The following is a 24753-nucleotide window of genomic DNA, read 5'->3' as shown; positions in this document are numbered from 1 at the left end:
CCTTTGAAAGTCTTTCAGAAGCAGGGCGGAGGCGTGCAGTTGTTGGTCGGCGGTGAGACGGGGAGGGAAGGGAAAGGTGGGGCTCCTAGTTGATTATAAGTAACCGATATGAAGTAAGGCTGTCGTCCTCGGTTAAAGTGAAGGGAAGTTGTCCTCCTGTGTGGGTGTACGAGGTCTCAGTTCTTGGTCCGTTTTGATTTCAGACATCAGTGATTGATTTGGGACCAATCCGTTGTGGTCTTACTATGAGTACTGTACAAATGCGTAGAAAAAAAAAAAGAAGAAGAAGAAGAAGGAAACGGGTTGTCTGCTGCATGTTGCTGAATTGTCTGTCATTAATTAATTGTCCATCTTGCATCCCATGCTAGCAAAGCAGCCTCCTCATAGTGCCTCACAGTGGTAGATGCCTGGTAAGACAGGACAGGCTAAAGGTGGAGAAAGAAAAAAAAAATAACTGTCTTGAGGCAAAACAACTAAACAATTATAAAGGTATGAATGAAAAATAACATATGTTCAAAAGAACTGAAATACAAATCAAAGTTTAAATAATTACAAGTGTATAATCAAAGTACTTAACCAATAGATGCCGTTAAAGGGAAAGTTCAACATTTTTGGAAAATGTCTGTAAAGATTAAGAACGTGCTCATCTGTACAGTAAATATGAAAAAGCTGCTTTTTGGAATAGATCTGCTGAGGGCCCAACGATTGATGTGCACAGTGGGCCTCCTCTGCCCTCTATTAGCCATTTCTGTTGTTCGTTTGAGCAAGATCAAGCAGAGTTTTGACTGAATGCTTAACCAGTAACACGACAATGGCCAAAGTCTGCCCATTCTAAAGGCTGTAATAAAGCTAATAACATAATAACTTGCCAAAAATGTAGTAAAATGACAAATTCTTTTTACAACTATGACTGAAAGTGCTGCAGATCATGTACACTCAATGAATGAATATGACAACTATTCATTTTAGTAATCAAACTGCACAAAATCTGCAAAAAAGAAAGCTTATTTCAAAGAAATAGCTCTGTTTATATATTATATTATAATATATAATATTATTAAATTAAATGATACTTTAATCATGGAATAACTTACAATATTGGTAAAGTTATTATGAAAATGACTCAAACATGTTATTACAGTACTGGTAAGTTATGATGTTATTGGCTTTATTATACTGAAATAAAACAAAATTACAACATCATTAGCAGGTATTACCTTATTGGCCATTATTAAAAAAAGGAAAATGCCCGTCTGTCTTCTAAATGAGGGTAGCAAAGTCAGTACGAATAAAGCTCACCACTGGGCATATTTAATACTGAGAAGAGAATTATGATATTAACAACATTAAAAAAAAGAAGAAGAATGTAAATGTTTTTGATAGACTGGTATATAACCCCTCGGTGCCACAGTGTGAATCTAGCAGACCTAGTCAGCTTCAAATGTATTGTAAAAATTAAATTAGCATATTCCTCAAAATGTCAAACTGATCTTTTAACGGTTCAGCACACTGACCTGCTGCGTTCACATGAAACCTAAATTATAAATTGGACATTAATGGAAATACTTCAACTGGCTGTCAGGTCAAAGCCAGTGTGAAGTCAAGATAGAGAGTTAAGTAAAAAGTAGCATGCTTGTTTTGCCTGTAAAAATAAAAATCAATTACAAAAAAAAAAGGCTTTTTTAAAAAAAAAAAAAAAAAGTAAGAATAATAAAGATGCAACCTCTGGGAGCTATCGGGGATTTGGAGGCAGATGCAAGTTGTCAGGAAGAGGAGGATGAGGAGGAAGAGGCAGTTTGGTTGAGAGAGCAGGGCCACTGTAAAATGAGATCAGTCCAGGATCATCCGTTCCAGGGCTCCGCCATTGGCTGCAGCAGCAACAGGTGAGGGAGGCTGCCGGGGGGGTTGTCGGTTGGGGGGGCACGGGAGAGCCGCAGGAGTGTTTGTCATGGCAGGTAGGAGGTTCGTGTGGGTCGCTGGGCAGGGCAAAGGAGGGTGCAGGAGTAGGCAGCCCTGAGGGATGCTATACCATCACAGTGAGAAGGCACGGGGCTCACATGTATGTGTGTGTGTGTGTGTGTGTGTGTGTGTGTGTGTGTGTGTGTTCATGTGGTTGTGTCTACGTGTTCGTGTTTAAGAGAGATTAATAGAGAACCGGATGTAAGGGGGTAGACGGGAAAAGTACGAAGGTGGGGGGTGCAGAGAGGGGCGGGGCGGCTTTGTGCGGGGGATCCGGCCTCAGAATATGGTGGTCTCGTACTTGGTGCTGACGGGGCGCCTGTTGGAGTCCCGCTGGTCCAACAGCCAGGTGGTGCTGCCCAGGGAGTGCATGTCTGCGTCCATCTCCAGGGGGTCGATCTGCCGGGGGGGAGGGAGGGAGGGGGGACGAGAGGAGGACGTGAGACGTGCGGCAGTGGAGGCCATCGTGCCACACTGACAAGTCCTCAGCTCACACACGTGCATGTGGATTAGAGGTACAGTCCAGTGATCATGGTATAATCACAGACACTCAGGGCTCAATCCACAAAATGGATGATGTCTGACAGAAAAACACACACAGCGCCTGTAGGCCGCAGCAGTAAACCAACGATACCACCCTCTGGGAGTTACCAAAAAAAAAAACAAAAATAGGCTGATTAGTTTCTCAGAAGCAACTCGTGCTTGAAACCAGTGGCTACTGTCATGGCATGAACAGTCAAGACGCACAAAAACAGGTACATGATGCTGGGAATTCAATGAACATTCAACTAAAAGTCAGCGTTTTAAAATAAAGATTCTCTACCTATAAATGACACCTTCAGTTCAACATGTCTTAAAGCGTTGAAGAAAAAGTGTGAGAAAGTCCAAAAGAGACGACTTCAATGTTTCTGCCACGATGGAAAAAAAAAAAAACCAAACCAAAAAAAAACAAAAAAACCCCATTTGCACATTTTAGCCAACAGTCTTCATGAAGAGGATCATCGCATCAAGAGACCCTCGGTCCCTGAACCACAGGACCTAAACTACCCTCGTATTACTCTCTGGAATGTAAGATGAGAATGAGAGATGCGAAAGTAAAGGGATGAGGAAAATATTCATGGTTTTAGTCCGGAAAAAACCACAAAACGGGGAGACAAAGTGCACCTCAGCACCCCAGAAAACAAGAAAAAGAAAGGACGGAGGGATCGGTGTGTAAGCAGATGTATGGTGACTGAGGATTGAATAGAGGAAAGGAAAGAGAAGGACCTGGACTCCAGGGCTAACAGAGTGCAACGGGAGGAAGGAAGGACGGTGGGTAGTACACGTGTGACAGTGACAGCAGCGGCATTCGAGCAGAGGGGCACCCTGGGAAGCAGGAGGACCAAGAAGACAAGAACAAAGATACGTTAAAAAGAAGAGAAGAAGAGGGACAGAGCATTTAAATGCACTGACTGCACAGTGAAGACATCCAGCAGCAGCAGCAGGTGGTTATCGCCGGGTTATCGACTTGTAGAGGTCAAGCCATATAGTTCAACCACTCATCATTGAGAAAAGCTGGGAAGCTGTCAGATCGCAGCAGCCGCAGCTCCACATGGCAGCGCTCCAGCTCTCACGTGTTTTAGCTGTGTGAGGTTCCTGAAGATGGTAAATTTGAAGTTGAAGCTCAGCGTTTGTCACACTGAACTTGAGAAACCGCCACAAGTGCCATATTAAACTTTAAAATGTATGTGAAAAAAAAAAAACCTAGCACAATACATGGTGCTGTAAACTCTAGAAAAACAGGTTATGACGTCACAAATCTGAGTATGTTTCAGACCTTATTAGCAATAACCCTAAACTTCCAAGTTGACCCACAATGCAACAGACCTCTGAATATTTACACCAAAGCAGCAAGTGTATTTTTAGGTGATAAGATTAGCAGAAATAAAAGTCAAGCCAACTTCCTTCCAGGGCAAAGTAACACATCGTCTGCATAGAGTGCAGGTTTCCGGTCAGTTTTCGTGATGCATTTAGAGCATTTCTCTTCTGAGTCGGCCACCACTGAAGCATTGTTGTAATTCTATTTATTATGAAGACATTCACAATTGAAAAAGATAATGTAAGTTCTATTGAGTCAAACTGATTCGTAAATTATTTTAACACTGACAATAACTATTTGAACTGTATTGTGGTTTGATTATGGATTCGTAGCTTGGTAATTTACTGACCTTGAGCCTTGATTGTGCCGCTGTCGTGCCTCGACACAGCGGGAGTGTGTTGAGATATAAAATGCTTGTCTCTGAGTATTTATGATCACAATTGTTCCTATCAGCAGCAATGCAACTCAGCAGTGAATTCCAAACTAAAATTCGGGTAGATTTACACTCCTTCATTAATAATTTTGGATAAATTCCAAGAATGGGACATTTACTGTCATTTATAGCAACGGAAGCGTTGCTACAGCCAATTTCCAACATTTGTCAAAATGTCTGCAACAGTTTCAAACACTTTTCTTAAGAACCAGGTAGAAATAATCATCAAGTTTGCTGACCATGTCACGACACAACTTCAGTTTTACACAGCTCGCTGTATGTTTCCAAAAGAAGAAGGGATACTTGATAATTAAATTCTGTGCAAATTTAATCATAACAAAAACGTCCATTTGAAAAATCCAAACCTTTTGGGCTAAATTAGTGTTTTAAATATTGCATTGCATTGTACATTTTTAAACGGCACCTTCAAACTTTGGAAACTCAGCCGCAGAGCGCACTTTGAAAACCTCAGGCTGCAAACATTCCATGCTTTAACTCAGCTATTAAAATGCGCCGGTATCAGTTGTCCTTTCCTTCGGCAAAACGTACAGTGTGTGTGTTGCAATGCAGAAGTTTTCACTTTTCATCACTTGTTTTGGAATAAATTATTATTTCGTTTGCTCATCAACTGGCGTGATCTGTTTATGTGCCGTGCGAGAGTGGAAAAACTGACAGATACAAGCGTAACTTCAGGGGACAGTCGCTCCGCAAGCCATCAATCGCTCTTTCGGGGGCGAAAATGTACCGAAAACTGCCACCGTTTCTGTTTGAAGCAACGTCACGTCGGTGGCAGCGAGAAGCATTAAAACAAATTACAGTTGACAGCAATCAACCCCCTTCTCATCTCCAGCTTAAACAACCAGCCAGACTCATTATGCAGCACTGTGATTACTCCATATATTATCCTTACGGGCAGGTAGTAAAACAAAGTGATTTGTGCCTCTGCAGGAGCGTGTGGTCCGGCGGCGCGCCTGCTCCCGGCTGAGCGCCTCTCTCAGGTAACGCTGATCACCGAGCGCTTATTACGGGCCCGCCTGAGAGGTCAATGCATCAGCGAGCGCTTACGCAACAACACTCCGTCAGCGGTGGGGACGCGGCGGGTGGGTGCGACCGGCCCTCTGATAAAAAAAAAAAAAAAAAAAAAAACCTCCCAGAGGAAATCACACACACCCGCCTGTGAGCAGCAAACGAAACTATTCATTCATCACATTTCACGTGTGCATAAATAGAAACTCTCCCTCCTGACTGCCGTGACTCAGAGTTTGAGGAGGTGGGCGAGATGAAATTGTTGGCAAAGTAGTGACTCATCACTTTGTGAGAGACACACGCACACACACACACACACACACACACACACACACACACACAGCAGAGCTCTTGTAGGTGGCCCACTGGGGGTCCGGCAGCACAGACAGAAAGTCGGTCACGAGGTCTGCACACCTTCTCCGAGTTGTGATTGCACAACAGCAAGTTTGTACTCCCCCTCAGAGCGAATTCAACACTCCGGAGTCTCACACATAGACACACACACACACACACAGGCTTTGTCAGGGTGGTACTCACTGCTGATCTTCGCATGCTGCTCCACGACTGAGAGACAGGGCGGCTGGTTTTGGTTTCTATGACCTCTGAGACCAGAGATGAAGGCGGGACGTACTGCCGCGCCCTGGACTGAATCGCCATCTGGTACGCCACCTCGAACGCCTGCCCCAGCGTGAGGATGATCTCGTACGTCTGAGTCTACGCCAAAAGAAAACGTGCTTGGATCAGTGTCTCGGCAAATAAGAAAGGAATGAATGTTTTTAGAGTGGAGTTTAACTAATCTCCGGTTAACATTAAGACAGATTGTTTATCAGGGCTGTGATTGTGTGCTTAACAAACCATTTAAGCTCAGTAACAAGCTTCAGAAAAGGAACAAAAGTGACTCAACCACTGCGGCTATTCTCTGGCTTCGACACTCAAACCTGCAGTCATTTTCATTGACCTGTTACCGTATGGGTTTGATTAAGTGTACATGTGCTTCTCATCAAAACACTGTCGCACTCCGAAGTGCTGCTCGTCACATTTTCAGGATAATTACTCCGTGTAATTATCCGCTGCCTCTCTTGATTGTGGTGCATTGTTGAGGGAAAGAAATAGTTTGTCTTTCTGTAAACCCAAAGAAGAGCAGCTGGGAAAACCACCTGAGAACCTTCACAGATACAGTTGATGTGTTCCGCTGCAGGTGACGGCGGCTCCACAGTGGTCCACCTACTGATGGCAAAAGATTGCCGTTGACCTTTTTGTAGACGTTAATCTACAAATGACAACATAATCTGTGCCTGTACATGAAAATGCCATCATAGCAGGAGTGAGATTTCAATCAAGCCTTCTGATGAGCCAATCACGCAGATAATGTCCATAGGAAGAGCTGCATGCCGCTTTAACTGCAGGACATGTGATACTGCACAAAAGACAATCAAGTTGTTGTTTTTTTTAAGTCTTGCTAAAAGGTGAAGAAGCAGATTCAGTGGATTTAGCAGAGTAGGTTAATATCAACACAGGGTCTGTTGTTCTCAAATCAATAACTGAACACAACATAACTCACCACTTCCACAGTGCTGAAGACGTGACAGAAGTGGTGGCCACTTTTCAGATCCTTGGTAATGTACGCAAAGGTGCAGAGGTCATCTGGGTCCTGGGCGGCACACGAGATGTTCCTGATCTCATGCTCTGCTACAATGGTCTGCCGGAGAGAGGAACCGCGTGAGCGCAGGAAAGCAACCCGTAACGAGGGCGGGAGGGAGAAACACGCCTTCTCTGTTACCTTTGTGGCTGCATCGATGAACTTCACCCCCCGATAGGTGATGGACAATATGACAACGGGACCCTTTCTAGAGTCTTTAGATTTCTGGAGGAGACACAGTGAAGTGAGAGGTGAGTCGAGACAGTTCGCTGCAGCTTATCAGTCAGGATATTTTCAAAGATCATCTGTAGATCTGTCTGCTGTTGCTTTTGTCTTTGCCTTTTAATGCAAATCCCAGTTGTTGGTTCTTTTAACTATTTAGGTCATGCTCACTTAACAACTGTTACTCATCCAAAACAGAGCTCCAAATGTCCTTGGTTATTATCATTTAAGTTATTTCCAAGTTCTTGTAAAGCACCTGGGATCATCTGGTGATTTAGCTATACTGTACTGATGTTTTTCTTTATTTAGCTTGACTCCATTGCCTCTTTTTACATATTAGAGTCACTTTAAAGGTTGTCGGCAATCTCTACCAGGAGCTGTATGTTTTCTTTGCTGCTGGTTCATCTGTTCACAAGATAACCCAAAAATGTGTCAACCAATTTGAAAGTGATTTATTTTTCAGTGCCAGGTCAGAATCTTGATGGAAAATTGCTTTTTTTTAATAACACAGGGTTCAGGTTAGGAAAGGATCTTTGCTCCACAGCAACCTGTTGAAGGAAATCAGGTGAGCCTCTTTCATACTTCTCTGAAAAACAGGCTCATATAAATGAATTTTTTTTTTATAATCAATTACAATCTTATCAAATAATCAATCTCTATTGTTTTTACTGTTGCTGCGGAGCAGCTGTTATTTTTGTTTTTCTTGCAGAAATGCATTAGTCACACCACTTAGATTGTTTTAATGTCAGAATAAACAAAATTCACAGAAAAAGGTGTTTTTGGTCAAGACCTTCTGCAATACTCACCCTAATTTTAGCGCAGGCATCTTGTGTGGACTCAATTCCTCGTAGATCCCTGATTATCATTGATCCTAGGTACTGGCGTAAAGAATAAAAACAACATTTCAGCTCTGATGGTGACACACTGTGAGCTGATTCGCAGATGCTGACCCCTGCATTCTCTCATAAACATGTTGAATACTGTTGCAGTCGTGTCTGTCTGTGATGGATATCAACGCATCAGGCTGCGTCAGGCTGTGTCTCGTGGCACCAGAAGACTTACAGTTAGCTTCAGGCGATAAATGTCACTTTTCATTAGAATATAGCAGATAAACATTTGTCGATATCATGTGGTCCATGTGGAAGATCCAGTGACCACATTGTGTCCTCATTTTACCTCTATGGAAGAAAGTAAAAGACCTTCGTTGACAGAATTATTGTATTATATTCTTTTGAAAATAAGTTTTGGGGAAAAAAACACACTAAAATTCCAACTCCTGTCTATATTGTGACTCATATGAATTGAAAAAGAGCATCATTCTCCACCGTAATGCCAAAATTACAGTGGAGAATTTGAAAATTGAAAGGATTATTGTCCTGACAAAGGCGGTGGAAGCGACTTACTGTTGCCTCGTACCCGCAGGAGTCCAGGATGAGTTTCTCAGGCTGGTGGTGCCAGGCGGACACTGTGGCGTAGGTAGCAGACTGGCTCGGAGGCCGGAGGTTCAAACGAGACTCTTTGTGCCGCTCACTGTGTCTGTCCTGCAGAAACCAGAGGTCAAAAGTTACTGCAAGGGAATGCTTTCATGCTTTTACTGTGAGAGCACACAGTTTGCATGTTCTCCCTGTGCCTGCACCACATTTCTTTGAGTGCTTCAGTTGCGTTGTGACCAATAAGTCAATAATGGTCATTAATGTAATAACTTTCAAATAGTATAAGATGATATTTGACAATACATTTAATTTTTACATTGTTTGAAACTGTTTGTTTGAAATCTAGATACATGGTCTGTTGTCTTCAATTAAAAACAGAGACCATCGGAAAAGAAAATATAGATAAACATAATGTAACAATACATAAAAGCCTATTATTGCACTGAGGTTTTTCATTGATTCAAGAAAAATGGAAAATGCGATTGCTGTAGTCAGTAATTATGACTCAATTTCTTGAAAATAAAATAACTTTTTGCAGATTCTGTGCAGTTTGCTCATCAAAAACAGGAATAGCGGATGGTCTAATCTCCACATTCACTTATTGAGGAAACATACTGGGCACCCTCATACTATTTCCCACCTTCAAAATGTAAAATTGTAACCGCATTTGCTGACTTCGAGCACAGATTTGCGAGTCTTAGTTGAGCCGGCGCAGTAAAAAAGAAAACTGCCTGTTGTACATTAAAGCAACTAAAAACTGTCCGCTCAGCACTTTGGTCCTTTTTGATATGCAAGTAAGACTTATAAATATTCATGCACGGTGGGCCTTTAGGTCAATGTAGGCTGTGCTCAGCTTCTTCATAAATCACCTGTCAGAGGAAAACATACTTATGATAACGATGCATTAAGGTAATAGGAAAATGATCAGTATTGATTTTGCACAGAGCAATGCGGCAGCTCCTTTACTCGTGGATGCGTCCTTTTGCTCTCGCTCTGGCCTCAGTGAGTCAGAAAGCAGGCATGCCAGCTTGACTGTCTGTGTCGCAGCTTGACCTTTAGCAAATGCTAAAATTTGATCACTGAGTTATTCTTAGTCCGTTCTCTTCGAGAAGAGCCCAAGAAATTCACCGAGGCTGAGCTGAATTCATGACAGTCAACAAAGATCAAAATCAGCTGTAGGGCAGTGCTATAATTCAATACTGTCATGTTTTGACTTTCAAATATTTCAATATTTTCATCCGCAGTAATGGTTCGGAGCAAATTTCACTGTTTAAAAGTCATAAATAAATTTGTCATTTGAGTTTTTGGGTTATTTGCTGTTGTAGTTTCTTTTTCTTTTTTTTTTTTGCCTGCTGCATCAGTAACAGGTCATTGCGCTGAACATTTGTTATCTTGTATGAATTTTTCATACTTTCCATTAGTTATGCAGCTTAAAACAAACACATGCAACCGAACCAGCCTCAGTGAACGGTCAGCTGACTTTGGCCAACTAAACCTGTGATTGTGATCTCTTTTTTTTTTTTACACATTTACTGTTTTACTTTCCTCTCACAAATCTGTCCAATTGTTCCAAAGAAACTGATAGGATGGTTGACATGTACATTCACTTCAGCTTCCCACTATTATTAGCACAATAAAAGCCACATTTCGCCTCTGAGTTCATTGTGGTTCGGCAGGGTTGGAGGAGAAAGGCTGAAGTAGCAAACAAAAAAAAAAAACTTTGATAAAAGTGAGAGGACAAGTAGAGTTAACGTCACTGGGGCTTTTCAAGGCTGGCGGCAGCCGAGGCAGATGAGAGGACTGAAGAATGACAGCGAGGTTTGTACATTTCTGTAGGAAAGGTTTGATTTGTTCTGAAGACTTTGGCTCTTTTCTTTCACGTGAACGAGGTACATGACAGCTGAATGCTGCAGTGACCCGGAGAGGTCAACCGCAGAGCGGAAGCCACAACACAAACACAAAAACGCCTCCTAAAAAAAAGGGAAGAAGTGAAATAAAGTGAAATGTGAGTGAGCCTTTCATGTGTTCGTGTAATTGTTTTTGAATTTGTGATGTGGCTTTCTCATTTGTTTTCCTTTAGAAGAAGAAGGCGGGCCTTACGACAGAGCGCGGCCTTTCGCTGTAGGAGCGCAGAGAAACACTACAGTCCTGGTCGGCTCCTCGCCGCCTCCGGTCGGACTCAGTCAGGGGCAGCAGCATGTCCATGGAGCGACTGGTGTAGGGGTCCATCTGACTGAGGGGAGACGTGGTCTGGGACAGAAGGTCATGGAACTGCCGCAGATACACACATACAAACACACACACATATACACAAGCGCCACAAGATTAATGATTTGACAGCACTGTGTGCACAGGCCGGTTTCCATGATCTCCATCCAAGCCTAATCCTCCACAAAAGAGCCTCTTCCATGGAGATTCTCAATTCTTTTTAGCCTGGTTTAATCTGCCTGGGAAATCAGCCCTGAGTATTTAACTGTTATGAACATAATGATATTGAAGAATCTCATTCCAAAATTAGATAACCGCCGCAGAAAGAAGACGATCCATTTTCTCACAAAATGATGCTGGCTTGGAAATACAGCTCGCCATGTCATGCTGATTAATGCTACTCTTAAGCTGTTTGGGATTCTCGTTCGGTACGGAGAAATAACGGGGTGTAATCGTCAATCTCTCGCGAACAACGGCGACACAAGTCAACAAATGTGGACTGAATCTGGAAACAGTTTCACAGACAGTGACACTAAGTCTGGGTTATATCGGGGGCATACGCAGAGCTCCCCCTCTAATTGTGCACATTAAGCAGCTCTAATACATTAACCAAATTAGCGTTGACAGTATGTTTCTGCACATCAGTGGTAAAGCTGTGGCGCAAAGGCTGCTGCAGTCCTTAGGATAAAAACATCCGACTGGAGCTGCACTGGATGCTGTGTTAAATCATGAGCTGTACGAGTTTGTGCTTCACCAGTCTTACCATGATCGGGGACAGACGACGGGATTTAGTTGGAGCCTCCTCATAGGGTCTCTCTGCCAGAGAGGCAATGATCCTTTTCCTGTGACCCAGGGGACCAATCTTGATAACCTGAAGAGGGCAACACCCGGGTTTAATGTGGGGACTCTCCACCGCATCCATATTTCAAGATTTTCTCTAAACTATGCTAATACAGAATACACTGACACAGAACTGGTGGCATGCACTCCTCACTGGCAGCCATCCACAGGCAAACAGAAATGACTCTCGTCAATAATTCAGCCTCAATCTGTTTTGCCGTAAGCTTAAAGTACAGCTCTGTCTCTTTCTTGGGATGCTCCATAATTCACGATCCATTTTTTTGGGGTAAAACGCTGAAAAACATCAAAAACCTCACTGATTTCAGGACAATGTGTCATATGCAGATAGTCAAAGGACTCTCAGAAAATGCACTGCATTCATTCATTCATTCATGCATGCATTTCATTTTTTTACCATTTAAGTGTGCACTGGTGAGTCAACATATCAATATCCTGACTCTGGTTCTCTTTACACTTTCTAAAAAAGACTCTTTCAGCTCGTGTGTTTGAAATCCTCACAGGAGGAAGCATCGCTTTTTTTATGTGGTCAAAACTCATTATTTTAATTCTGAACATTTGCATAATTGGCTATTAACATTCATGCTCATCCACTAAAGGTGGATGTTGAGTGATTAATGTTACATTTACAATTATGTGGCTGGTACAAAATAGTCTGTAACAGGCTTGTATGATTCTTTGTCTGAAGGCATTAATTATTTATTCGATGAGAGTCAGAGGCAGAGGGGGGAAACTGGTCTGAACGCCGGGTTTCTGGCGCTGTTTTCATTATCATCGTGTGCAGACTCCCACTGAGACCGGAGAGCATGAGGCGTGCAAAATCAGAGAAATTCTAAACACTAATAAAGAACGTTGGGAGTATACGGGAGCGTAAAGCGGCTCGTAGATCATCGTGACGCTTGATGCTATTTGCTGTAAGATGCTGAGGAGGATGTGGGAAATGTAATGGGCAAAGTGAGCGCTGCCAAGACGCTCAGAGGCAGTTCTGCTCCTCTGCACACTGAAAGTAATGTGCCCTCCACTCACACCCATCTTTCTGCATCGCAGTCTTCTGGACACCATCCCTCACGCACTGCATAGACAGCGTGTTAGGCTGCTGCCTCCCTGTTGCTGCTGCTACTGCAGCTGTTGCTGTTTTCTGCTGTTTTACCACCACTGTCTCTGTGTTTATCACAACCGGGAGCACAAATTAATGCGCCGATAAGTGGGGGGAAATATGACGGCTATTACCGAGCGCTTGCATCGGCTCTGTCTGATTGCTCATCAGCCATGTTGGATCGTCTGCTTTGTTCGTCTGCACAGCACATGCAGAACTCTCCACCAAACGAAACACTGACTGAGCGAAGTGGGAGTGGAAGAAGGGCGGATGCTCTTTGAATCAATGAAAATGTCCAGTTTTAATGATTTTCAATGGATCATGATGAATCTATCTAAACTGACTGGTGCTAAAACACAACATTTTGGTACCTTGTTACGTGCATAAAGAGACAGAGAAGACATGAGAGCAACCTGGCTTCTAATATGAGAAGACTTTAATTTACAACTGTTTTATCAAATACATTCCAGCACTCATATATAAAGCAGAAGCACATATTGTGCTGGATGGTTTGAAACACAGGTTATTTAACATTATTTCATTTTTTTCATTTGAGAACTCAGATTTTTGTTGAATAGCCATTTTTCTATCATTTTTCCACAATCCAAAAGATTTTTATGTTATTTTTGTACCATTGATTGTCAACAACAGTATTAAAATGGGCAAAATGAAGCAGCAACCCCTGAGAAGCGTAAATGAATGTGTATCTTTGGATAGTGATTACGGATATTATTCTGTTTAGGCTAATTGAATTTAATCTCCATTCACAGGAGGTATAAATTGCATTTATTTAAATACAAGGTATGTTTGAATAAGAGTTGTGTAGAATGTCTGTGCCTTGAGACCGGGATGAATGTTTTCCTTTTTGGAAGTAAAAATACAGCCACCCTATGATGTAAATTAGGTAGTTTATGAAGAAAAAAAAAGATTTTGACCAAAAAAAAAAGTTTGTAAAAAAATTTAGCAAAGTGGACAATGGATGCATGATGTAATTAGACTTAACTATCGCACTCAAAGGGGAAAAGTCTCTAGCTAGAAATGCTTTGCCTGCGTCTGGATTAGGTAATGACAATAATATCTTTCAAATGGGAAAAACAGAAAGTCTGGCATCAAGCCAAATAGATGAATTCGATGGATTTTTGCTTGGTCTGCAGTTGAAGTGAATTTGGTCACAAAAAGATGCCTCTAGCAATTAATGAAAAACTATTTAATGTTTGAGAGTAGCGTTGTCTCCAAACGGTGCACGTGACGCATCAAAGTGGCGACGTTAAATCACAGACCCAGAAATCTTAATAAACATCTCCATGGACGCCTTTGGGCGAAGGGTTGGAAAAACATGAAGTTTCTTTCCAAATGGATGCTGTCAGATCAGAATCTTGCAGAAGACGTGTTAACTTAAAGCTTTTTATTCTGATATGAATGAAATGTTTCATTTCCATGTTTTTCATACAGGCTGTGGTTCCTGCTTGGAACCAGTGAGCGTGTAAAAAGACTGACAAAATAACAACCCTCTCCAAGTGAAAACAACCTATTCTCACCGCCGCCTGTTAGCTCGTTGCAGGATGCATCATAAATATTTCTCCTCCACATCAGCGACTCATTTCTTCCCTCCGCTTCTCCTCTTTCTGCACCTTCCTGCAGGTGTCTCAGTCTTTGGAGACGCTCGTTTGTGATCTGCAGTTCTCCGTCTTATCAGACTTGTTGTTGTCTGTCCTGTTTTATTTTTCCCTAAATCAGACCAGTCAAGGTACAATTGTCAGCCACTGCTGAGTCTGTCTCTGCTGGAGTTTTCTTCCTGATAATGGGAGGTTTTTTCATCTCCCCCCGTTGCTCGGATGGGAGCTGATCATGTGTGAATTAGTCAACTTTTCTTCTACAAGGTGCTTTTCCTACTTTCTTCAACACAGTGGGATAGCTCTGTTGTAACCAGCGCTATAAAAAAGAAAGTGAATTGAGTTGGGATTTTTAATGATCATTGTGTTCAGAGCAGACACTTGTATCTGGAATATTTTCACCTAATTTTTTGACAGAATGAGCAGACAAACTCTCCATCATTAAAAAGATGTATTGCAATAGTAGAATTTATATTGCAACAACGTATCATCAACTACCCTGTCTCACGATTCTCTCAATTCCCTTAACTATCCTCCATAACGTCGATAAAACCTAAATTTGTAATGAGTCTGCTTTCCAGTGTGTAGCTGTGTCAGTCCGCCTCTCACTGGCCGCACTTTATTATGTACACATTTCTAGAGCCAGGCTGGACCTCACTTTGCCCCCGAGGACTGCATTAATTCTCCTGGTTCTATATTTAACAGTGCTCTGGAAATAACACGTCCCTTTCCACCTGATCTCAAAGGTGCTCTATTGGACTGAGATCAACTCACTGTGATGTTCAACAAACCAGTTTAAGACGATGGAGCTTTGTGAAACGGTGTGTGAAGAAACCATCATGGGTGCATGCAACAATTCTCAAGTCAGAAGCTCAGCTGATACTGTAGAGCTCAAAATGTGCGCCACACCAGTACACCACCAGCAGCAGTCTGAAACGTCTTCCAAGACATATGACCAAGTCCAGTTGACCTTACTCAGTTTGCATTGAGACTTTGAACAAACCTCAGTTCAGCTGTTTCATCAATTCTCAGACCAGCTCGTCTGAAACCAACAACCACGCCACGGTCAAAGTCACTCAAATATGATTTTCACTCAGCTCCTGCCAGGTGACTGGCACATTAACTACTTGCATTAACACGTAATTGAACGAGTTCAATGTACAGTCTGAATAACTCACACACTGAGTGGTGTAAATTTAAAACCGTGATACAGGAGCCCATTGGGAAGACACCGGGAAAACTATTCAGAGCTCAAACAGCCGCACAGACAGATCACCTGCACACACGGTGAACCACACTGGGACATGCATCACTCGGTATCTGTGATCTCAACAAATTACTTCTCTTTTGTGACTGCTAATCATCATAAACTGTTACACTATTTCCACGATGATAAAGCCAAATTACACATTTCCCAGCCATCAATCACCACTTTCACTTCCATCATTTCATTCACCACTGCTTAATTCATGTTATCAGTTGGTTATCGGCTAATTACTCAGTAATTTTGAAAATGTTCCTGCTGTAGTTTTATGCAAATGCCTCCATCAGCAGAGCACTTCTCTGATGTTTCAGCAATGCATCTTTTAGTGCCTCTTAACCTCGAGGCCGAGCCGCGGATCCACGCGACGCCGCAGTCCTTCATCTCACAGATCTGAATGGCGAAGGTGATCCTTCAACGCGAGGCGAGTAATCAGAGGCTCCTTACGTTGACGATCTCCAGCTCCCACAGGTTCTTCACGCACTCCAGCGTGCGGTAGCCGCTCGAAAGGAAGTTGGGCAGGTATTCGTGCAGGCCGAGGCCGTCGAGCCAGGAGGCGAGAGACGTGCTGCCGTCGCAGCCCAGAGCTTTGACCTGCAGAGACGGAGGCAGCAGCTGTCACCCCAAACTATAGCTGATAAGCTGAAATGAATGGGTATAATTTAATGTTGTGTTACCGCTGCGTGATTTATTCAGCAACAACCTTGTAAGTGAAAAACTGCTCCAATTTCACGACAAAGCCGTTTCGTCCTTTTGAGATAACTCGAAGCTGTCACTGAAGTTATATTTAACATCTGAGAAGTTTCACCAAACATTTATTTGCTTGGGAGTTTTTCAGAGCAAACAGCTAACAACTGTGATAAAATTCACATCATGATGTTATTGTTTTTGCAAAGTATGCAAGACTGACTGTCATTAATTTCTACCAGTGAACCCAAATGAATATATGCTTTTATTGCAGTGTGCTATAAATACACACAACAAGGTAAAAATGAATGAATGGGCTGAAGTCCAAAGTGGTTTTCACTTTGACTTTTTTCAATGAAGCTATTTCTGCTGACAGTCCGCCTCGTGACTGAAATATCTGAATGAAGTAGAAATCATTCAGACTTACCGTCTCATCTCAAATAAATAAACACAGTGAGGGCGTTCATTTATCTCACAATCAAATAAAACTGTGAGATTTCCACATATTTTATATCCACAAACTGGAATATCTCAACCCTTTTCTGTTTTTGTATTTATCATTTTTGCTTATATTTCTTATGTTACCTGTCTTTAGCGTTTTTTTCAGGTTAGATGTTAATTCAACGGACACAACTTTTCAGTAACGTTCAGATTTCTTTGAATTGCTCTTGATTGGGGTCAAACCCACAGACTTTGGTGATCCCTTGACCTTTAATCCATTCATCTCTTTTAGGTTCAATTGTCTAATTTGTTCTTTGAAAGACGAGTTGATGGAATTCATTTGAACTTATTTCCAAACACTCAATGCATAACATACAGTGCAATAAAAACGTACGAGTATGGTGAAACATGGCTTAATTCCGCTTTAGTGAAGGCTTATGTTTTGTTTTTGTTACTTTAATATGTGAACAATTTGGAAATTGTTATTTTTGCTTTGACATTTTGTTTATCTAGTTCTGGACTATCTGTCAATATTGTTATGAAAGTACTTGTATTTGAGTTTTTTTTTTTTTTTTGCTGTCAGTCACTGTTGCTCCTCAGCGCTGACGATCAGGTACGATGTGGAGAACCTACCTTGGGCAAACTGCGTGCTGCGTGGAGAATTTTCTTTCTGTGCCCGGGGTCAGTGATCCCGATGTCTCTGAGATCCTGGTCCTCCATCACGTTACTTCCCTGCAAATGCACAAACACAAGAAGGACACACAAGTAAACACATTCACGCACAGGCATACACACACACATACACACACACAGGCATCAATCACACAGACGCACACAGACATGACACACAATGTGGACAAACGGCATAAAATACAAGACAAATCAGTGGAGCATCAAACTGTATATAATCCATACACACATATGCAGCGTCTGCACAGGTCGATAGAAGGATCATTGCATGTTCTGCAGTCTAACTACCAGGGCAGAACTGCGGTTGTGCAAATGCACACGGGCTTTTTACATCCACAACGTGCGCGCGCACACACGCAGACACACACACACTTGCAGAGCATGCACGTCTCTGACACAGGCGGTAACAACAGAGTGGGAGGACAATGAAGTCAAATAAATTGTGCATGCCAAGAGTAATCAATCTGATCTGGTGCGACTCAGAGGGAACAAAGCCTTCATAACCGCTGCAGCATCTACACCACCGCCACCTTGCTGCTGCATTTCGGTGAGGGGAAAATAAACCGGACCGGAGGAAATCCAAATATCTCAGACCATTTTTTTGACTTAAGCTTTAAACACAATGAGGAATAAGTGTTCTTTGCATCTGGGAACCTCGACAAAAAGCAGACTGGTGTTTGTTTTACGTAGACGGTCACGTTCGTTCACAGCACCGGTTGCTTTGTCATCTTGTTCCGGTTTGTATGCAGGAATAAAGATACGAGGAGAGGCATGAAAATGTGGAGCTAAGCGTTTTTCCCTGTGGACTGCTGCAGATTGATTCTTCCTGGCCAAGAATGTTAAAATGTTCTGTAGTCTTTACTCAATCTGCTCTCTCTGGATTGGTTTCAGAGCACAATGCAGCAGTATTCACAGGCCTGTATCAGGGTGCAGTTGGGAGATTACTCACTGATCGCTAGAATAAAGGTCAAAATGAAGCGGGGTCTGATGTAAGTGAAGCCCAAAATAGATTCTCCACTTTTATTAACACAGTTTGAAGTTTGATGATGCCTCGGGAGACTCCGCAAACTTATTATTTCATGCTGCATTTGAAACATGTGACGGGAATGTATGGTTCAGTTCTTACATAGCTTATGAGCTATGGTAGCTTGATTTAATCTGATACGACTTGCAGATGTAGCCATGGTAGAAGTCCTTCATCTCACTAAATGCACTCAGTTAAGCCAACAGTGAATTAGAGCTGCTCTATTGCTCTGCCCCACAGAGGAATTGTTTAGAAAAATCAAATTTTGTTTCTTTTTCAAAAGTCAGTGGGCGTAACAATGAACTGGCAGAGGGAAAAGGTTTATGTGTTTCAATATGTATGTTCAGCTCCACATTATAACATTTGAGAAAGAGGGGGCTGCAGAGTCTGATGCAATATTAATGCAGGGGAGATGCATTGTAAATGCATGATGGGAAACTTCTAAGATGTTCTGCACTAGGTCTAAACAATTTGCCTCATTGCCACATTAGTTTGGACATTAGAGCAACAAAGCATGACTGTTTATTTAAAAAAAAAAGACAAAAGAAAGATAAAAAAAAGGAGAGGAAAGAAAAAGAAAAAGAGATAAATTATGTGGAATTTCTGACTGGAATGAAATGTGTGGGCATGAAGGCCAAAAGAATGAAAGCCATGGGCGCCCCACTTCTGGTAGCATGAAAGAAGCACAAAATGATAATCATCGTGTAAAAATTATGAGAATGGGCACACAGCTGTTCATAATTTATGATCCCTCAAAAGCTGCATCTCTGAGCAATCATCACATGCAGAGAGAGCCTTGCCCAATCATGTGAGTGCCTGCTCTCCTGCTCTGGTGGGCGGGCCCAGAGAAACTTCCCAAGCAGAACGGTATATCTTCAGCGGGGGAAAATTTGTAGGTGGGGTGAGGTCACGGATGGGACTGTTGGAGGAGTGGAGCAGGGAACCAGGAGCACTTAGGTTAATTATAGAAACTAAATCTATTGGTAACTTCGAAAAGACTATATCCTCCCTCCATCTGCTTTGTGGTAGTTGTTATCTTTATTTATCTAGGCCTGTAGATCGGTGGTAGTGTGAGTGAAAGCAACAGATCTCCAGGAAGAAAGAAAAAGACTAAAAACAGGGGATTGATCAGACACTTTCATTCTCTTCTACTTCTCAAAAGGATATAATTAGTTTACTTTATTGCGTTTCCGTTGAAAAGCCGATGTGACAACGACAGCTCTCATATTATTGTGACTGATTTCACTGCAGTTTGGTTTGTTACATTAGTATTCATGAAAGTGTAAACATGAACTGTGTTTTATTGAAGTGATCTTCGCTGTGGTACTTGTGGCCAAAGATATTTTGTAGTCTCCACTTTGTGTTTGTAATTGGACTTTTGGCCAGGCCTCCCTTGCAAATCGATCTTTAGAAGACTCCCTGGTAAAATAAATAAATGAAATGTATACTTTTTTTAGATGCTACTTTATTATTTAAGTTAAAAACTCCATCAGTACACAGTGATAACGGGACTTCTATTTCTAGGTTTTACAACAGTACATCTGACTGCACATTTGGTCCACCTCCAAAAAAACTGCGATTGAGAAACTTTTCCATTTATTGTCCCTCTGAAAATTAAATGGAATTTCTGCCCTTGAGAGGATCGCGCACGTCGAGACCGCCGTCACTTCAGAGTTGGAACGAGCAGGGTCCTCATTTTCCCCTTGAGCCGATCGAAATGGAGATACGGTGTCTCAAAAATCGGCTTGGGGTTCGCTCTGCAATGTCTAAATAAGGCGCGAGTCTCACATGAGGCCAAGTATAATTACACTTTTCTCTGGGCCGCACTGTGTCACTCTTTAATATGCAATCTGCTGGTGTTACATAAACATACGCATGAATATGAGACACGGTGCTGCCCTCTACGGATCAGTCTGCTCGTCTTTCGCACAAATCCCACAAATGACTTCTGATATTCAAGATCGAGTTAGATTGATGACATCTGAGGCCAGTCGGCCCAATCTAAAAGGGCACAATATTAAACATTCACAAAGCCTGCCTGACGACGCTGACCTTTCTGTTGTTTGCAACCTCCACATCCCTTGTAAATATCCATGGGTAATTTGCCTCGTGAAGCTAATGATTTATTTCCTTGATGCATCAAGTTCAGCAGACACATTAGTTGTGGCATGAAAATGAGCATCGGAATGTCTAATGGGCCGCGCTATTCATCACATTATGTCCCAAAAATCTTCATGAACACAGCCTCTGCAACCCCCCCTCTCAAAAAACCTAAAACACAAAGATATTATCTTCTCTATCTTCTTCTCCACTGTAAGTAACTGTGTAGTTTGGGGCAGTCTAGAACTAATTGACAATCTATTGAAATATTTAATATTTTCCTTTACAGTTTATATTAAAATAGCTCTTTCAATAATACCTCTGACTGTGTTGGGTTATTGTTGGCAATCTAACCAATAAAGAAGACAGATTCACTGCAGCACTGGATTTACAAGAGGTAAACTGTATTAACAATCTTCTCCTATTGCACATTGAATTAAGTGTACACTGAAAAAACACATATTTTAATATATCGGTTCAATAAAATTAATAAAATTGACTCAATATAGCATGTATATATTCTCATTTTCTAATGAATAGAAAAATTAAGTTTATTACAGCCAATTCATTGATGCTGATGAAAAATATTGACATGAATGATTGATTACACAATTTAATTAAATTGTAAGCAAAATATTTGATAAGTATAGACCAAGTGAATGAATCATCCAAATAACCGCAACAACAGGGTCAATCACTGGTCTGGATTTGAATTATTCATATTAAATTCACCTGCTGTGCCTGTAAAGTTTGTTTCTGTCTGTGACTCAGAATGGCATTGAGATTATACATTTGGAAAAGCAGAGACCTCACATGGGAATAACATTCAGTTTCAGAAGATATTCAATCATTGCAAAGGGAATATTTCCCTCAGGGAACTTCTTATAAGATATACATAAGATATTTGATCGTGAAAAATAAATACAGTTGCACCAATTATCTAAACAATCAATAGAATTTGTTTTTCAAGCACATATTTATTATAAACATCCTTGGTAGGATTATTGATCTTGACTCGTAGTAAAGTTTACTTTCACAAACATCTCCTCATGGACAGGGACAAATCAGCATCTTTGAAGCTTAAATGTGAACGAAAATGCTCACATGGCCCATGTTTATGATCCCATCTCTTCTCAAAAACAAAATACAAAGGAGGGAGCAGCAGTTCTCAGCTGGACAGCTTTGTGAATGCTGTCACCGTTTCTCTGAGCTCACGGGTCTCACTTAACTGAGCTCAGCTGTGACAAACCGATGGAACATAACCCACGGTGCTGATACAACTCGGAGGCCACAGAAACGTCAACACTCACCCTTTGGGCCTGCTTATTTACAGCGTGCAGCCATGTTTTTTTTTTTTTTTTCAGAGAAACATGACCGCTGGATGGAAAATATAATTCTGCTTTATTCAATCACTGCCAATATCATGTTTCCTTGCAGAGTTCTTAAAAAGAAACATGATACCACTTTTCCTCATATTGTGGCCATCCTTTTAGCTACAGTTTAAAAGATGTTCTATTATAAAATCTAAGTGAGCGATAAAAACAAATGTCAAACATCTGTGAAACGTGTCACCGCTTCTTCAAATCTCATGATCATGGTTTTTTAAACACTGTGGGGTAAACTGTGTAGATTTTCCTCATGTGCTTCCTGGTTAAATAATGCATTTACAACAGAAATCACGGTCTGCTTACAAATGATTAAATAGTGATATCCATGAGGGCTGTCCACAGATGCAGCACTCCGGCATGCTGCTGCAGTGTAATCAGACTTTGTGCAGTCATTGCAAGACTGTCTTATGAGCACCACAAGCACAGCGCAGAGCACAATGAGGAGAGGATTTAGTGAGATTTGTGGAGCAACCATGCAAAGAGTGTTTACTATGAATAACAGTGTGTTTGCACTGAGCCATCTGAGTGTATCTACACAGGGGTCAAGTCTGTAAATCTACAAGTTCAATAGAGCGGGGGAAGGCGGAGGAAATCGTAGAGTCATACGTTAATGAGATGGCGTGATTGGGAATGCTGGGAAAAGTTAATGGGTTTCGGCTGTCATTTGTCTTGCCACTGGTGACAGGCCATCCTCTTTAAGGGGATTCAGCGACCGGCCCATAAATCTCAGCAGGGTCACGCATTGCAGGAGAGGAGGTGAAGAGGAGTTATGAGGACGGAGAATGGAAAGTGGTATGAAGGGAGAGGAATGGTGAGGGAGACAGAGATGTGAAGGGGGGGTGGGGGGGGGGGGGGGGGGGTGGAGCTACGGGGAGACAAGCAGAGGGTGAGAGAGCAGAGTGGTGACACAAAAAGACGAATGCAGCGAGGATGACAGAGGCAGAGACAGGATGATGCAAAGTGGAAGTGACCCCCGAGATGACATGCTGCAGGTGACTCACCATGAATCGTAGGTCGTCAAAGCCATTGAGCAGGAACTTGCTCTCGTACTGCGGCAGCCCCACGTGCTCCAGCCACTCTCCCACCGGCTGGTCCAGGGCTTTACCACAGGCCCCATCTGCCGAGAGAGGGAAGCGCTTCAGCAGGGAGAAGCCGTTCAGCCGGTAGCAGCGGCACTCAGAGGACGACACATGGCATTGCCACATCATCCTCGGCCAGCAGAGGCAGAGCCGAGTGCAGCAGCACCAGGCGGGGTGGGGGGGAGACAGGGTCCAGGCCGGGGGTGAGGGGCTCCCACAGTACAGGCGGGGGCCCGGGCTCAACTCAAAACACAGGAGGAGGGTAGGAAGTGCTGCAGGCGCCACGCTCGCCCTGCAGGGGACTGACTAGGCTAATATACACCCACTGGTGTTAGTGTGACTGACTGGAAATGTCAGGCGAGGGTGGAGGTAGTGCAGGGAAGGAAGCCCATCTGAAGCTTGGTTCGAGTAGTTATGTTGGAGTGAGCCACGACGGCGTCTTCCAACAAACAGGGCTCACTAAACATTCCTTTAGTGAGCAGATGAGCAAGTGTAAAAAAAAAAGTGCCTAACTAGTCCAAAAAAAAAAACAAAAAAACAAAAAAAAACAACCATAATATACTGAACACTACAAACCAAGAGGCTAGATCATTTTAGGGAAAATTGAAAAATGTATCACTAAATTATACATTTTCATATATAACACATTATTCATCTGCCAAAAAATATCCCCGTCAGTTATTCTAAAATTAGAAATAACTCCATCAGGATGCTACACAGAAATATTCAGTTCCCCCAAAATGAATTTGTCAGGGTTTTCACCACATACTTGTAAAGCTCTGGCTGAGTCCCATGGCTTCATTGGTCAACCTCTTTGAGAGCTAGGACAAGGCTCATACAATGAAGGTAGCAGCATTCTAAAGTACTGTTGAGGTACTCATGTTATTTTTGATCAAGGAATACACATTTGCTCAAATCATATTTCGTCCTTACTCCAGAGCCTCACGGAGTACGGTCAGGTAGACATATTGTAAATCCTACATCAAAGAAACGTTGGCTTAGGATTTCCACAGTGTGCTGATTCCAAACTCCTCAATTCATAATCAAATCCAAGTATAGATTCCTTGATAAAGCTCCAGGTAAGCTGCCTGCCAGTGGAAAAAGGCTGTGTGTCCTTGGTGGTGCCAGTGCTCCCTGCGCTGCCCAGCATTCACACTCCTCAGCAGACTGCTGGCCGCTGTGTGGCTCCGCCACTGAACGTGCTCCCCATCTCTCAAAGCAGTAAATCCAGGTTCAGATCCAACAGACGGCAGGTGAGCCTCTTGACTCTGACGCGTGGATCGCTTGCAGGACCACGGCAGGTTAAGCTAGCTCCTTCCTAAGGCAGACGCCCCCCCACCCCACTTCCCCAGCCCACCTGGTTCTTCTCCTCGCTGGGTACAGCTAGCAGCCTGTGTGCTCAGGGCAGAGGTTTGCTGCATCCCCTGCCTGTCTGAGACATGCAGGCAGCACAGATGCAGTCACAGCAGCTGCTCCTGGCTCACACGCGCTACCCCCTCACTGCTCACAGGGCATAACGTCCTGACGCCGGCTACTTCAACACTGAAGACCACAGATCAGCCTTAACCTCAGCCTCTGCTGCAGCTGCTGCTGTCACGTCCTTCCCACATCCACGACAGGCAGCAGACTCAGTGATCATCCCCCCTTTTCATCCGAGCAAATCCCTCAAGCTCTTCTTTTTTAACTCCCCCCCTTTGCTCTCGTCTCCTCCTGCCTTCTTTCTCCCGATCTCATAGCC

At 42.6% G+C, this 24753-nt stretch overlaps 1 protein-coding gene across 1 annotated transcript in view; it reads right to left on the bottom strand.

Moving 5' to 3' along the window:
* anks1ab (ankyrin repeat and sterile alpha motif domain containing 1Ab) overlaps window positions 1–24753 on the bottom strand; it is a 56065-nt gene that overhangs the window by 2091 nt on the left and 29221 nt on the right. Inside the window, exons 3-14 of the mRNA XM_030091246.1 lie at window positions 22938–23053; window positions 17368–17466; window positions 16054–16200; window positions 11542–11649; window positions 10671–10841; window positions 8541–8678; window positions 7944–8015; window positions 7057–7140; window positions 6838–6975; window positions 5814–5990; window positions 3226–3324; window positions 2261–2358 (exon numbers count right to left, since the gene is read on the bottom strand). Coding sequence (XP_029947106.1) covers window positions 2261–2358; window positions 3226–3324; window positions 5814–5990; window positions 6838–6975; window positions 7057–7140; window positions 7944–8015; window positions 8541–8678; window positions 10671–10841; window positions 11542–11649; window positions 16054–16200; window positions 17368–17466; window positions 22938–23053 — 1447 coding nt within the window. The remainder of the gene's footprint in view (window positions 1–2260; window positions 2359–3225; window positions 3325–5813; window positions 5991–6837; window positions 6976–7056; window positions 7141–7943; window positions 8016–8540; window positions 8679–10670; window positions 10842–11541; window positions 11650–16053; window positions 16201–17367; window positions 17467–22937; window positions 23054–24753) is intronic.

This window comes from Salarias fasciatus, chromosome 5, assembly GCF_902148845.1.
Source record: "Salarias fasciatus chromosome 5, fSalaFa1.1, whole genome shotgun sequence".
Taxonomy (NCBI): Eukaryota; Metazoa; Chordata; class Actinopteri; order Blenniiformes; family Blenniidae; genus Salarias; species Salarias fasciatus.
Note: the sequence above shows the minus strand (reverse complement) of the source record. Positions and strands in the feature narration are given on the sequence as shown.